The following is a 13,833-nucleotide window of genomic DNA, read 5'->3' as shown; positions in this document are numbered from 1 at the left end:
AGTCAAGTCAAGTCAAGTCAAATTTATTTATATAGCGCTTTTACAATTGGTAATTGTTTCAAAGCAGCTTTACATATTAGAAGCACAGAAAAAAGGGAAGTGGTTAAAAATAAGCTGTACAACAAGCGTGGTAATATGTAACATATACAAGATGGTGGTACATTAAGCCAATGTCGGCTGACTCCCAGGGGTGGAAAAAAACCCCTAGGAGAAAAACCCAGCGTGCTAACACTGGGAAAAAAGTCCTAGGAGGGAAAAAACCCCTTGGAAGATATATATAATATATGTAAATGGATATGGAGATCAAAATCTGAATTATACATTTTATTATAGAGATTAAAAATAGATTATGTATAAATATATGTAAGCGGATACGGGGATTAAAAATCAGAATTATAGATGCAGCCAGAACTGGATCTGTAGGCCCATTGTCTCCTGGGCTACATTGTAGGCAGGTCCAGACACAGGTTCTCCATCTGATCTGGATACGGCCTGGATCCAGCACCCGGCAAACCTCAGGATAAGCAGAGAGACAGATATTAGCGTAGATGCCATTCTTATTCTGATGTACAGGTATATCTAGTGTTATAGGAAATGTTCTCGGTTCCGGCTGACCTAAGTATTGCAGCGTAACAATCCTTTAACGGATTTGAAAAATGTTAGTGTATTGATAATGTGTTATGTGTATGCAAGAGCAAAAAGATGTGTTTTTAGTCTAGATTTAAACTGACAGAGTGTGTCTGCTTCCCGAACAATGCTAGGAAGATTGTTCCAGAGTTTAGGTGCTAAATAGGAAAAGGATCTGCCGCCTTCAGTTGATTTTGATATTCTGGGTATTATCAACTGGCCTGAATTCTGAGATCGCAATAAACGTGAAGGACTATAATGCATTAAGAGCTCGCTTAGGTACTGGGGAGCTAAACCATTTAAAGCTTTATAAGTAAGTAGCAAGATTTTAAAATCTATACGATGTTTAATAGGGAGCCAATGTAATGTTGACAGAACTGGGCTAATATGGTCATACTTTCTGGTTCTAGTAAGAACTCTAGCTGCCGCATTTTGGACCAACTGTAGTCTGTTTAAAAGCCGAGCAGAACAACCACCCAGTAGAGCGTTACAATAATCTAGTCTTGAGGTCATGAATGCATGAACCAACTGTTCCGCATTTGTCATTGAGAGCATATGTCGTAATTTAGATATATTTTTTAGATGGAAGAATGCGGTTTTACAGATACTAGAAACATGACTTTCAAATGAAAGATTGGTATCAAAGAGCACACCCAGGTTCCTAACTGAGGACGAAGGTTTAATGGAGCACCCGTCAAGTGTTAGAGAGTATTCAAGGTTTTTTCGTGAGGAAGTTTTTGGTCCAAAGATTAGGATATCAGTTTTTTCTGAATTTAATAATAAGAAATTTCTTGTCATCCAGTTTTTAATGTCAGCTATGCATTCTGTTAGTTTTGTGAATTTGTAGGTTTCGTCAGGGCGTGAGGAAATATAGAGCTGAGTATCGTCAGCGTAGCAGTGAAAACTAACACCATGCTTCCTAATTTTCTGTCCTAAGGGCAGCATGTACAGAGTGAAAAGCAACGGTCCTAGTACTGAGCCTTGTGGTACTCCATATTGAACCTGTGATCGATACGACATCTCTTCATTAACTACTACAGACTGATAACGGTCAGATAAGTACGATTTGAACCATGCCAAAGCAGTTCCACTAATGCCAATATAGTTTTCAAGTCTTTTTAAAAGAATGTTGTGATCGATAGTGTCAAAAGCAGCACTGAGATCTAATAATACTAATAGAGAAATACAGCCACGATCGGATGATAAGAGTAGATCGTTTGTAACTCTAACGAGTGCAGTCTCAGTACTATGGTATGGTCTAAATCCTGACTGGAAATCCTCACAGATTCCATTTCTTTCTAAAAAGGAGCACAGTTGTGTTGAAACTGCCTTTTCTAGTATCTTTGACAGAAAAGGTAGATTCGAGATTGGCCTGTAATTTACTAAATCTCTCGGATCTAGTTGAGGTTTTTTAAGAAGAGGTTTAATAATAGCCTGCTTAAAGGTTTTTGGCACGTATCCTAGTGTTAAGGATGAATTAATTATATCAAGAAGTGGACCTACGACCTCTGGAAGCATTTCTTTCAGTAGTTTAGTCGGCATTGGGTCTAACATACATGTCGTTGATTTTGATGATTTGATAAGTTTAGATAATTCTTCCTCTCCTATAGCGGCGAATGATTCTAGTTTTACCTCAGGGACACTACAGTGCACTGTCTGAAGCGAAACTGTAGACGGTTGCATGTTTATAATTTTCTCTCTAATATTATCAATCTTGCAAGTAAAGAAGTTCATAAAGTCATTGCTGCTGTGCTCTATGGAAACGTCAGCAGTTGAATCTCTGTTTCTAGTTAATTTAGCCACTGTGTCAAATAAATACCTAGGATTATGTTTGTTTTCTATTAAGAGATTTGAAAAATAAGTAGATCTAGCATTTCTTATAGCCGTTCTGTACTCAATCATTTTTTCTTTCCACGAAAGGCGAAAAACTTCTAGTTTTGTTTTCTTCCAACTACGTTCAGCTTTTCTCACAGCTCGTTTTAGAGCCCGAGTGTGCTCATCATACCACGGCGTTGGATTAGTTTCCTTAATCTTCTTTAGACGTAAAGGAGCGACTGCATCTAATGTGCTGGAAAAGAGAGAGCCAATAGTTTCTGTTGCAGCATCGAGTTCTTCTAAGTTGTCAGGTATACTAAGGCGATGAAACTGCTCGGGGAGATTATTTATAAAGCAATCTTTAGTGGTAGACGTGATGGTTCTACAATATTTATGGCTGGGTGGTGGTTTTGTAGCCTTGGCTAATTGTATTATACACGAGACTAAATAATGATCTGATATATCATCGCTCTGCTGTAGAATTTCAACAGCATCAATATCAATTCCATGCGACAGTATTAGATCTAGGGTATGATTACGACAATGAGTGGGTCCTGACACGTGTTGTCTAACTCCAATAGAGTTTAAAATGTCTGCAAATGCCAATCCAAATGCGTCTTTGTTATTATCTACATGGATATTAAAATCACCAACAACAAGGACTTTATCCGCAGCCAGTACTAACTCTGATAGAAAATCAGCAAATTCTTTGATAAAGTCAGTATGGTGCCCTGGTGGCCTGTATACAGTAGCCAGCACAAATGTCAACTTACATAATGTTACATAAAGCACCATCACTTCAAAGGAATTATATTTGAAATTCTTTTGAATGATTCTGAATATATTACTATAAATTACAGCAACACCTCCCCCTTTGCCTTTCTGTCGAGGATTGTGTCGATAATCATAACCTTGAGGACTAGATTCATTTAAAGTAATGTAATCGTCTGGTTTTAGCCAGGTTTCTGTCAAACACAGCAAGTCTAGTTTATTGTCTGTGATAATTTCATTTACAATAAGTGCTTTTGAAGAAATAGATCTAATATTCAGTAACCCAAGCTTTATCATTTGTTTATCTGATTTATCTGTGATTTTCATTTTTTGAACATCAATTAAATTTTTACCCTTAAAAGGTTTCGGAAATTTTTTGTATTTACTAGTTCGAGGTACAGACACAGTCTCTATGTGATAATATCTAGGTGTAAGTGTTTCTATGTGCTGTGAATTATCTGAGTTCTGTGACGTGAGGCGGCTAGCAGACGGTCGGTTTAGCCAGTTTGTCTGCGTCCTGATCTGGGCCCTGGTTTGTCATGTTTCAGCTCTAAGACTATTTGCCAAATTTCTAGATAGAAGAGCAGCACCATCCCGGGAGGGATGAATACCATCTCTTTTCAACAGATCAGGTCTGCCCCAAAAGCTTTTCCAATTGTCTATGAAACCTATATTATATTGAAAGCCAGACCAAAAACGTCTGTTGTCCGTTGTTGTAGCACGTTGTCTAGGTTACTATGATTGGAAATAGCTGCATTTGTGTTTTAACAATGTTTAGCGTTTAGAGTTATTGATCCTGGAAGTTCAAATCTGTGATATTGCCAACTTTACTGGACTCCTTGAGTTAAGCACTGTCCGCATTTCTTTATATTTGAGACCAACAAGTTCAAACTCTATGAGCTGTGCATTATTTCTGTGAATTATTAACGTACAGAGCTAACTGAAACACTTACTGCCAGCCAGCGGGACATTAAACAGGAAGTGTTTGTCCGAGCTCACAACAGGTTTTGCAGGGTAACGATAATATCTTTGCGAGGGAATGCAAAGGATTTGAAAAAAAAAAAAAAATTCCTCCCATCCCAATTTTTTTCCACCACCATGTCCCTTTAGGGGCTTCATACTATGTCGCTGCATTTAATTAAACATTAAACATAAATTAAACAACTCAAGTAAAATAGCAGAACAAAGAATGTTTTAGTAGGTCTGTCTGTATGCTTAAAGCTAGTAAATATTTTGTCAGATTCACTCGGCATTTAAACGTGGTTGTCTCTTCTAAAACTCAGCAGTTTACCTGGCCGCTGGTCCTCTTTGTAGCAGCATGAAAAATATTCTAAAACTTTTATTCACATTGTGAATAACCTATATTAAATACTTAAAGCGAGCAAAGCGTGCTCCCTTCAATATAATCATTATAGCTGTCAATCAGATGTAGTGCGATTGGCTACAATGCTCAACACTGCAAATCCTACTGTAATTAGAAGCCTTTAGCTGTCTTCAGACAGAACGTGAAAAAAAATAAGCACGGGACTGTTTGAAAGCAGCTGTCAAATGCACCGAATTGAGTTGGAATAGTCTTGGCTATTGGACCTGCACTCTGCCGTGCCTACCGAGAGTCCAACCCTCGCACGCACTGCACCCGACACGTAAATATGATTCCACCCATTACATAAAATTTGGCGGGTCATCCGTCAGTTACCTGTCCACGTGCAGGACTCTGAAACCCTGCCCTCTATTCAATATTCCGTTTCACTTGGACATACGTCACAACACTGGAGAAAAGTTGTTTGCAGCTTCCTGTTCATGGGGACTTTAACCTGTTACTGTTCTTGTCGCCTAAGCATTGTCATGGTTCAGGGTGCATCATTGGCTTTCACCTGTTGTCTGTGTTCGTCATTTTCTGCTGCTCTTGACCTGGGCAATCAGCGCGGGTGTGCACAGATCACGAGCTGATTTACCTCACCTGTCACTTGTTCCCATTTCCCTTAGGCAGAGGTCGCATTAGACTTTCGCACTGTCCGTCAATTTGACGGACAGAATAGTAAAAATTTCATCATAATCAATTATTACCCGTCATTTTAATTTTTATTTTAATGATAAGACGTTTAATAGTTTCTTTTTTCGTCCACATTTTCATTTTTATTCACAAGCTTACAGGATAAGCAAATATTCCTAGCTATGCACTTATTTATATTATGAAAAGAAAGTTATTATGACTATACGCCACTTTTCAGTTTTCATCTTGAACGGTTGTCGTGGAACATGATCAAACACGATCATCCCTTCCTCTTTACTACTTTACAGAACAAAATAAACATGAATGAACATCAGAAAATATGTTGAAAGGTACAGTAAGGCTAGCTTACCGAAATCCGTTTCACGTAATCAGTTCAGTGTTAGAAAAAATGTGACATAACATAGAAAAGCCATTCATTGACCATAAACTTGATAGTCAGCAAGAAAAATAACAAAAACCATTTAAAACAAAACGAACTGGATTAGAAACTTAATTATGTAAGCATAAGTATTATAACTATTATTATAAAATGGACTTAAATTGGGTGCTCGCCTGTGTGCAATCAAATGCATCAAACGTTTTCATTTTATTCTGGAGACTGAACTCGCGCTCTGCTGCCACACTGGAGCGCACTCACCACCTACTGGACAGGGGTGGGAATTACAGTTACAAGTTACATCAGCCTCAGTGTAATATGTCAAAATGACGGGCGGCCCTCAGATTTTTCCGTCACTGCAAAAAAGATTCCGTCAATGACGGAAAATTTTCGATTAACGCGACCTCTGCCCTTAGGGTACGTTTACACGGCAACAATGTACTAAAAATTACTATGTACAGATGACAAAGTTATCAAAACTATCCCCGTTCACATGGATCTGCGAAAATGACTAAAAACGCTACATTACACATGCCAGAAAAGTAGTTGGCGATGTCACTTTGTAAAGAAATATTACATGCATTTTCTTTTCTTTCTCTCTTCAGTCTGAGTAGATGCAGTATTACAGAGAAACAGTGTCTCATTCTGACTTCAGCTCTGAAATCAAACCCATCACACCTGAGAGAGCTGAACCTGAGCTGGAATAAAATAAAAAACACAGGAGTGAAGCATTTATGTGACGTACTGAAGGATTCACACTGTAAACTGGAGAGATTGAGGTCAGTCACATTCACATACAAGAATCAAAATGCTGAAAATCACTTCAGCAGTTTAAACTAAAACACTTTATACTCAATATCTCATGAAGAGTCTGAGTTTACATTATATTTGTGTAAAATTATTCACCTTAATATTGTGTGATTTGGTGAAATAAAGATGATGATGATCTCACTTCCTCTGTCTGTTTTATTTACTTATGAAGATGATGTGACTTTACAGAATAAGTTATTTTCTTTTCTCATATTTTGTGCTCTCTCTCTCTGCCAATGTAGGTTAAGCTACTGTTGTATGACAGATGAAGGTTGTTCTGCTCTAACTTTGGCTCTGAAATCAAACCCATCACACCTGAGAGAGCTGAACCTGAGCTGGAATGAGCTAGGAGACTCTGGAGTGAAAAACCTCAGTGATCTACTGATGAACCCACAATTCAAGCTGGAGAAACTAGAGTTAGTATCATTATACTGTACAGCAGTTACAGTGTGATTAAAGTTCATTTTTATGAAGCCCCTCCTTCCAAAATACAAAATGTGCTCTGATTGGTCAGCTGGCCCAATGTGTTGTGATTGGTGAACTGCTTAGAGCGTGTTCTGGAAATGACACACCCCTTACCATAACCGCGAGTTTCATCTGCTCGGGTGTAAATATTAACAATGGCGTCAATTTTGCCATATCAGTTCAAGCTTGATTCAGACCCTGAAAATGTTTACAAACAAGAGGATCAGGTTCATATGCTGAAATCTGACATTTTTTTTTGCTTTGAAACAATACATAAGTGTGAACAGACTAAACAGTGTAACAAATGACAGTAGATTATTCTGACAGAGTTACAGTTATACTGCACTAATGCTACTTTTCACTAAATCTTAATTTATTGAGCAAAATGTGTATTTAGAGGTTGTAAACTACACTTTAAATGACTTAAAATAAATTGTGATTCATGTACAAAATTTTCTTACGTTGAAAATGTGAAATTCCAATTAAATGTTTAAGTCCCATTGTGGTGACAATCAAGTTTTTAAAGTTGTTTATATGTCTATGTGGTGTTTTTAACATGCTTTAAGACAAACCATTTGCAAATTCATAAGTCAGCACCATTGCTGAGTATTTTCTCTTTAAAACTGCAGTAAACCAAAGACAGTCTCAAACCCGCGGTTTGAAATTGCTGGTGTTCATGACGTCACAAACTACCTTGTAACCTAATCTCGTAAATGTGCAGGCGTGTTTTAGCATATCACTAACTGACGAAATAATGTTATCCTAGTATATTTTTCTGTTGATATGAAAAATCGGGTAGATTTAGCAATATGGCGTGTGTATGATGCATATTATGATGTTATGATGAACTAAATGCCTTTCTCCACTGATGTTCTGAGTTCAAAGCATTTCTAAGGATACTGATTGTTAGAAGGCAGCTGTCTGACTTGCAAATGTGAACATGGTTTGTATAACATTCGCAACACATTATCAGCTGTTTGATAATATAGTCAAGAAAAACGCTAATCATATTAATTACGTTGTGTCCGATGTTGTAAAAAGCGATACCATTGTGCAGCGTTTACCTCCGTAATTTGACTGAGTAGATCTCGTCTGAGCTCATGCGAGTGAGGCGGGGCTAATTATCACATTCATAGATCAGTGTATATTAAATGAGGCAAGGGTGTAGAGTTACATTCAAGCTATTTTAAAGCATTAAGCATTTTTTTCCACAGGAAAAAACATCAAAGATGAGTTTTAAGGGATAAAAGTATTGACTACAGGGGGACTTTAACTTCTATATTGATCCTATATATTAATCTACAGTGGTAAATCTGTGGAGTGAGTACGGATCCAGACTTGGATTGTAACTAGTGTCCTCAAATGCACCTGTCTTGGTTTGTTCATATCATGAAGTTTCCATGATTTTGCTGGTGTATTAGTGACTGTATGGCATTTATTAATGATTCATTTAACTCACACATGAACTGAACATGGATTTGAGTCATTTTCTCTTTCTGTCTTCAGTCTGAGTGGATACAGAATTACAGAGAAACAGTGTCTCATCCTGACTAAAGCTCTGAAATCAAACCCGTCACACCTGAGAGAGCTGAACCTGAGCTGGAATAAAATAGAAGACACAGGAGTGAAGCACCTATGTGATGTACTGAAGGATTCACACTGTAAACTGGAGAGATTGAGGTCAGTAACATTCACATACAAGAATCAAAATGCTGAAAATCACTTCAACATTTTAAAGCACTTTATACTCAATATTTCATGAAGAGCCTGAGTTCACATTATATTTGAGTAAAATTCTTCACCTTAACCCTCTGGGGTCTGAGGATTTTTGGGGCCTGGAGAAGTTTTGACATGCCCTGACATTTGTGCTTTTTTCAGTTGTTCATAAACATATTAATGGAAAAAGTATAATTACACTGTATTCAGCACAAACTAGGCTACAATAATATGTGAGGAACATGTATGTACATGTTTGTATTTTTGAAGGAATAACGTTTATGCGTGGTTATTGAAAAAACAAAAAACTTAAGTCACTGAAATAAGGCCAAAAAAATATATTAAATCTGTGTTCACAAGACTTCTGGGCCCTCATTTATCAATGGTGCGTACGGACAGATTTGTGCGTAGTGAGTGCGTAAGAACAGTTTCACGCAAAGTGTGGGATTCACCAACTTGTACTTAAACGTAGAAATTTGTGTAAATATAAGCACACCTCTGACACTCAATTTATCAATTGTCTAGTTTTACACAATGCGTAATTGGTGTCAAACCCTACACTGTATTAAAAAAAAAAATTAAAAAAAAAGGTGAAGTAAATACTACAGAAAAAACAAACAAATGTAAGTTATTTAGTAGTACTCAATTTAAGCTTGTAGAAATTAAAGTATAAATATCAACATTATAAAATTAAGTAAAACTACTCAACTTTTCTGATACTGGTGTTCCCATCATGCACTGGGCCTTGAATAATTAATGAGGTCAATTTTTCGCTGTTTTCCAGTTGTTTTTACACTGTTTTATCATTGCTTTTGTGGTTAGGTTTAGTAACTTGCCATTTTGTGACATTTGGAGTTCATTTTCTACTCAAAATGCCACAATCACACTCAAAAATGTTCCATTGAATGTTACCGTCATTGTGTGTTGTGTACCAAGTATTGAGGTCTTTGTGTTCAAGCGTATCACTACTTCTAATATGTAGATATGGTGTCTACACAATATCTATTGTATTACTTGCTTAGATGTTTCTAAGTAAAGCATACACATTAATAGCATGGTTTCATTCAGTGTTATATTGTTTTTTGTAAAATGTTAAGAATTTTCAACTAAATAGGAGTTATTCAACTTTTAACTGGTCAAGTTAAAATTGCTTATAATTTTACTTATCTTAGCTGAGTAACTTAAATCCATATTTGAAATTTACTTAAATAGTCTATGTGTGCAAAAACTTGCAAAAGTAAAATTAAGTAAACTTTATTTTATTTTATCTCGCGTTATTGGAAGACTTTGCAAAAAATGCACTCCACAGAGAGCGCATTTTCCAAGATCATGCTGATCTGCTTGGCAAGAGCTCTCTTTGCCATTATTGCGGTAAGGAAAAAACACAATCACGTGATTTTTAAAGGGAAGTTTTGTCACCATATATGGTTCATTGGAGGCGTTTCCGAATGCTAATGACCTTGAACGTGAACGAGCATGGTACTTACACACATGTGGGATTTATCAACAATGATTGCTTACTCATGTGCGTAAGAACTGCGTGCGCACATTTGATAAATGTGGATTTTCTTGTACTTAGGGACATTCTAAATTTCATTCGTTGGACAAAATATAGAACCTTTTCTACGCACTGTTGATAAATGAGGGCCCAGGGTATTGGAGGTTGCAGACTAGAGTTTTTGCTTCAACATGATGTAAAAATTATCCTGCCTACTCATTCATATAAAACAATATATTGATTTAGTTTTTGTAAGACACTTTTTGTCAAGAAACACAGTATGCGTGGAGGCGTGAATCATCATGAATAATGAGGTAATTCACACCTGAGAAGACAAAAGAACCTCTAATGACCTGCATATTAATGAGCTCTTTCAGACAGGTAGGCTGTGAAAAAACCCTCTGTGATCATGTCTCAAGCTCATCATGGTGTATATCAAACATACAGAAAAAACAGCAATACTGTGAAATTTTATTACAATTTAAAATAATGGTATTCTATTATATACTTTAAAATATAATGTATTTCTGTGATGCAAAGTGTCTGAACAATTATGTTACCTCTATGGCATTTCATATAGCCTTTTATCTTAAAAGCATGCACATTTGGAGAAATATTGATGGATTCTCATATGTTTGTCAATTTTCTATACAGAGGAGTAATATTTATTCAATATTTATTGTCATCACTATGAGTGCTGGATACTGTGGTTTCAATTCATACTTGCAGCCGGAGGGCGCTCTGTGCACCTTTAGTCCACAAATTAATCTAAAGAAGAAGAACAGGTCATGTGACATTCCAGGAACTAACGGCATGTCTTCCAGAGGTCTCTAACCATGGCTTTAACATACAGATAAACACTTTTCAAGACAATAAATACACAATTGAGACAATGTATACATGTATTGCATCAGAATTTGCGTGTGAATAGCGCTGACTCCGTGGGTGTGGCCACATTAGCAGATAATGAGCTGAATCACAGGCGTCTGACATGTCTCTTTTCATACAGATTATATAAACACAGAATATTTGTTTTTGATTTGACTTACACAATTTAAAACCTGGCATTTCAACGTTTCTTTAGACATAAGTCTAATTTTTTTGTGATTAGTATTCACTAAGTTACAGTTCATTTTCTGAGGACTATCAGATTGGACTTTGTTCAGAGGGAGACGAGAGATCACGCATCATGTTAGTTTTCTTTATTTTGCAAAAAGCAAAACATTTTGTTTTTACTCTGAGTGTACACAAATAAAAGAAGATATTCAACAGATATATTCAAAGAAGATATTCTCTTAATTGTATGTGCAACAATGACAGAGTATTTTGAGTCTCTTTCACACTGGTAAGAAAAAAAACAAGGTGGTATTGCCGGTGTGACCGCCGACCCGAGGGAGTTAATGATTTGTTTGTAAGATAATCTCTCTTCCTCTGTTTGTGTCTTTCTAGTCTACAGCACTGTGGCATTACAGATGTTTCTTCTTTAACTCAGTATTTGACTAAATCAAAAGCACTGCAGTTTTTAAAAGAGCTTGATCTGAGAGACAATAAGATTGGATACTCAATGCAGCAACTCCGTGATGTGCTACGAGACTCAAACTGTGACCTGAGGTGAGGAAACATCACTGTGATATTAAAGATCTTCAATACCTCTGATATGTGAACAAACCTTTCAGATATTCATGCAAGGAAATTAATCTTTACTGCAACAAAGGGTTTGTGTGAGAACAAAATGTAAAGTTGATTAAAATGTTTAACACAAAGGAGGAAACTGTACACAAACAAAATCACACTGTAACAGCTTTATTCAACAACACCTGCTTTATTAACTGTGTCAGTAGTCAGTCATTTCAGTTTGAGAATAGACTTATTCAGATTGTAGGAAACGCTGCACTCCTGCTAAAATCAGTGTGTTCAGCTTCAGCTCACAGCGTCCAGCGTCCAGTAACGTTTTTACTTTGACAAGAAACATGTCACACTACTAACACTCACTTTACTTTCAGCTATTTACTAAGAGCCCTACAAACATGTTTAAACTAGAGGACAAACAGCTTTAACTAGTGGAAGTTTAACTCAAAATAACATTTGTATTTGCTCGCAGTGGTTTGTTCCATACACCGTACACTCATTAGCATGTGTTTCTCCTTTACAGTGACTCAATAGGAGTCGCAGGTCCTTCTGCAGTCACACCAACACAAACACACAAACATATGTGTTATATTTAAAACACATATTGTTTGAGAAATATCTCAGCAAGATCATGTAAAGTCTGTAATTAATTTATGAATTCAATGTAACTTCTTTTTACTCAAAAAGTAATTGAAATATAGTAATTTGCAGTTTGTTCCACTGATTATTTTCTTTTCTGTTCTATCTTACAGTGTAGATGAAGATCAATCGACAAACAGCCCTGATGGATTGTTTTCGTCATGGTTTAAATCTGTGAAACGGTCATGAGAGGATCAGTGACTATCAGATGATTCTCAGAAGAGTCTCTACTGCATCAATGAGGAGAAATAAATGTGTGATTTGATGTTAATGTGTAAATGTTTAAAAAGCAGCATGTGTGTTAGGAACATGATATTGAATGATTAAACTCATCCATAATGATTAAAATGTTTCTAATCATAAATTTGATTAAGTGTAGTACTGTCACGACTGCTCTGAGATTCGAATGGTTGAGGATCCAAATGCAGTTTAATTAAGGGTAATCCACAATCAAGGTCAAGAACAGGCAAAGGGTCATAAATACACAATAAGGCAGTCCAAAATATACAACAATGCAGAAACACACAGGGCAGGCAGGTGCAAAACCAAGGGCAAGAGAACACAGGATAAACCCTCAGAATTGTAGCTGTGACACTAGACAACACATCGCAGGGAATAGATGAGTGAACCAGGCTTAACCCTCAGGGGTCTGAGGCTGATTTGGGGCCTGGAGAAGTTTTGACATGCCCTGACATTTGTGCTTTTTTCAGTTGTTCATAAACATATTAATGGAAAAAGTGTCATTACACTGTATTCAGCACAAACTAGGCTACAATAATATGTAAGGAACATGTATGTACATGTTTGTATTTTTGAAGGAATAACGTTTATGCGTGGTTATTGAAAAAACAAAAAACTTAAGTCACTGAAATAAAGCCAAAAAATATATATTAAATCTGTGTTCACAAGACTTCTGGGTATTGGAGGTTGTAGACTAGAGTTTTTGCTTCAAAATTATGTAAAAATTATCATTCCTACTCCTTCATATAAAACAATAGAGAGATTTAAATTTTCTAAAACATCTTTGGTCAAGAAACACAGTATGCGTGGAGGCGTGAATAATCATGAATAATGGGTGATTCTCACCTGAGAAGACAAAAGAATCGCATAAAAGAGCTCTAATGACCTGCATAAATAATGAGGCCTTTCAGTCAGATAGGCTGTGAAAAAACCCTCTGTTGATCATGTCTCAAGCTCATCATAATGTAAATCAAACATACAGAAAAAACAGCAATACTGTGAAATATTATTACAATTTAAAATAATGGTATTCAATTATTAAAATATAATGCATTTCTATGATACAAAGTGTCTGAACAGTTATGTTACCTCTATGGCATTTCATATAGGCTTTTAGCTTAAAAGCATGCACATTTGGAGAAATATTGATGGATTCTCATGTTTATGTCAATTTTCTATACAGAGGAGTATTTATTCATTATTTATTGTTGTCACTGTGAACGCTGGATACTG

The 13,833-nt window shown here is 36.3% G+C and overlaps 2 protein-coding genes across 2 annotated transcripts in view; both read left to right on the top strand.

The window, feature by feature from the left end:
• LOC137037505 (NACHT, LRR and PYD domains-containing protein 12-like) overlaps positions 1-11,707 on the top strand; it is a 59,348-nt gene extending 47,641 nt beyond the window's left edge. Inside the window, exons 10-13 of the mRNA XM_067411574.1 lie at positions 6,209-6,382; positions 6,656-6,829; positions 8,385-8,558; positions 11,542-11,707. Of these exons, the coding sequence (XP_067267675.1) occupies positions 6,209-6,382; positions 6,656-6,829; positions 8,385-8,558; positions 11,542-11,707 (688 nt within the window). The remainder of the gene's footprint in view (positions 1-6,208; positions 6,383-6,655; positions 6,830-8,384; positions 8,559-11,541) is intronic.
• The window catches only part of LOC137037574 (NACHT, LRR and PYD domains-containing protein 3-like), a 114,512-nt gene that overhangs the window by 51,531 nt on the left and 49,148 nt on the right, over positions 1-13,833 (top strand). The window lies entirely within an intron of this gene.

This window comes from Chanodichthys erythropterus, chromosome 1 (assembly GCF_024489055.1).
Source record: "Chanodichthys erythropterus isolate Z2021 chromosome 1, ASM2448905v1, whole genome shotgun sequence".
NCBI classification, from domain to species: domain Eukaryota; kingdom Metazoa; phylum Chordata; class Actinopteri; order Cypriniformes; family Xenocyprididae; genus Chanodichthys; species Chanodichthys erythropterus.
Note: the sequence above shows the minus strand (reverse complement) of the source record. Positions and strands in the feature narration are given on the sequence as shown.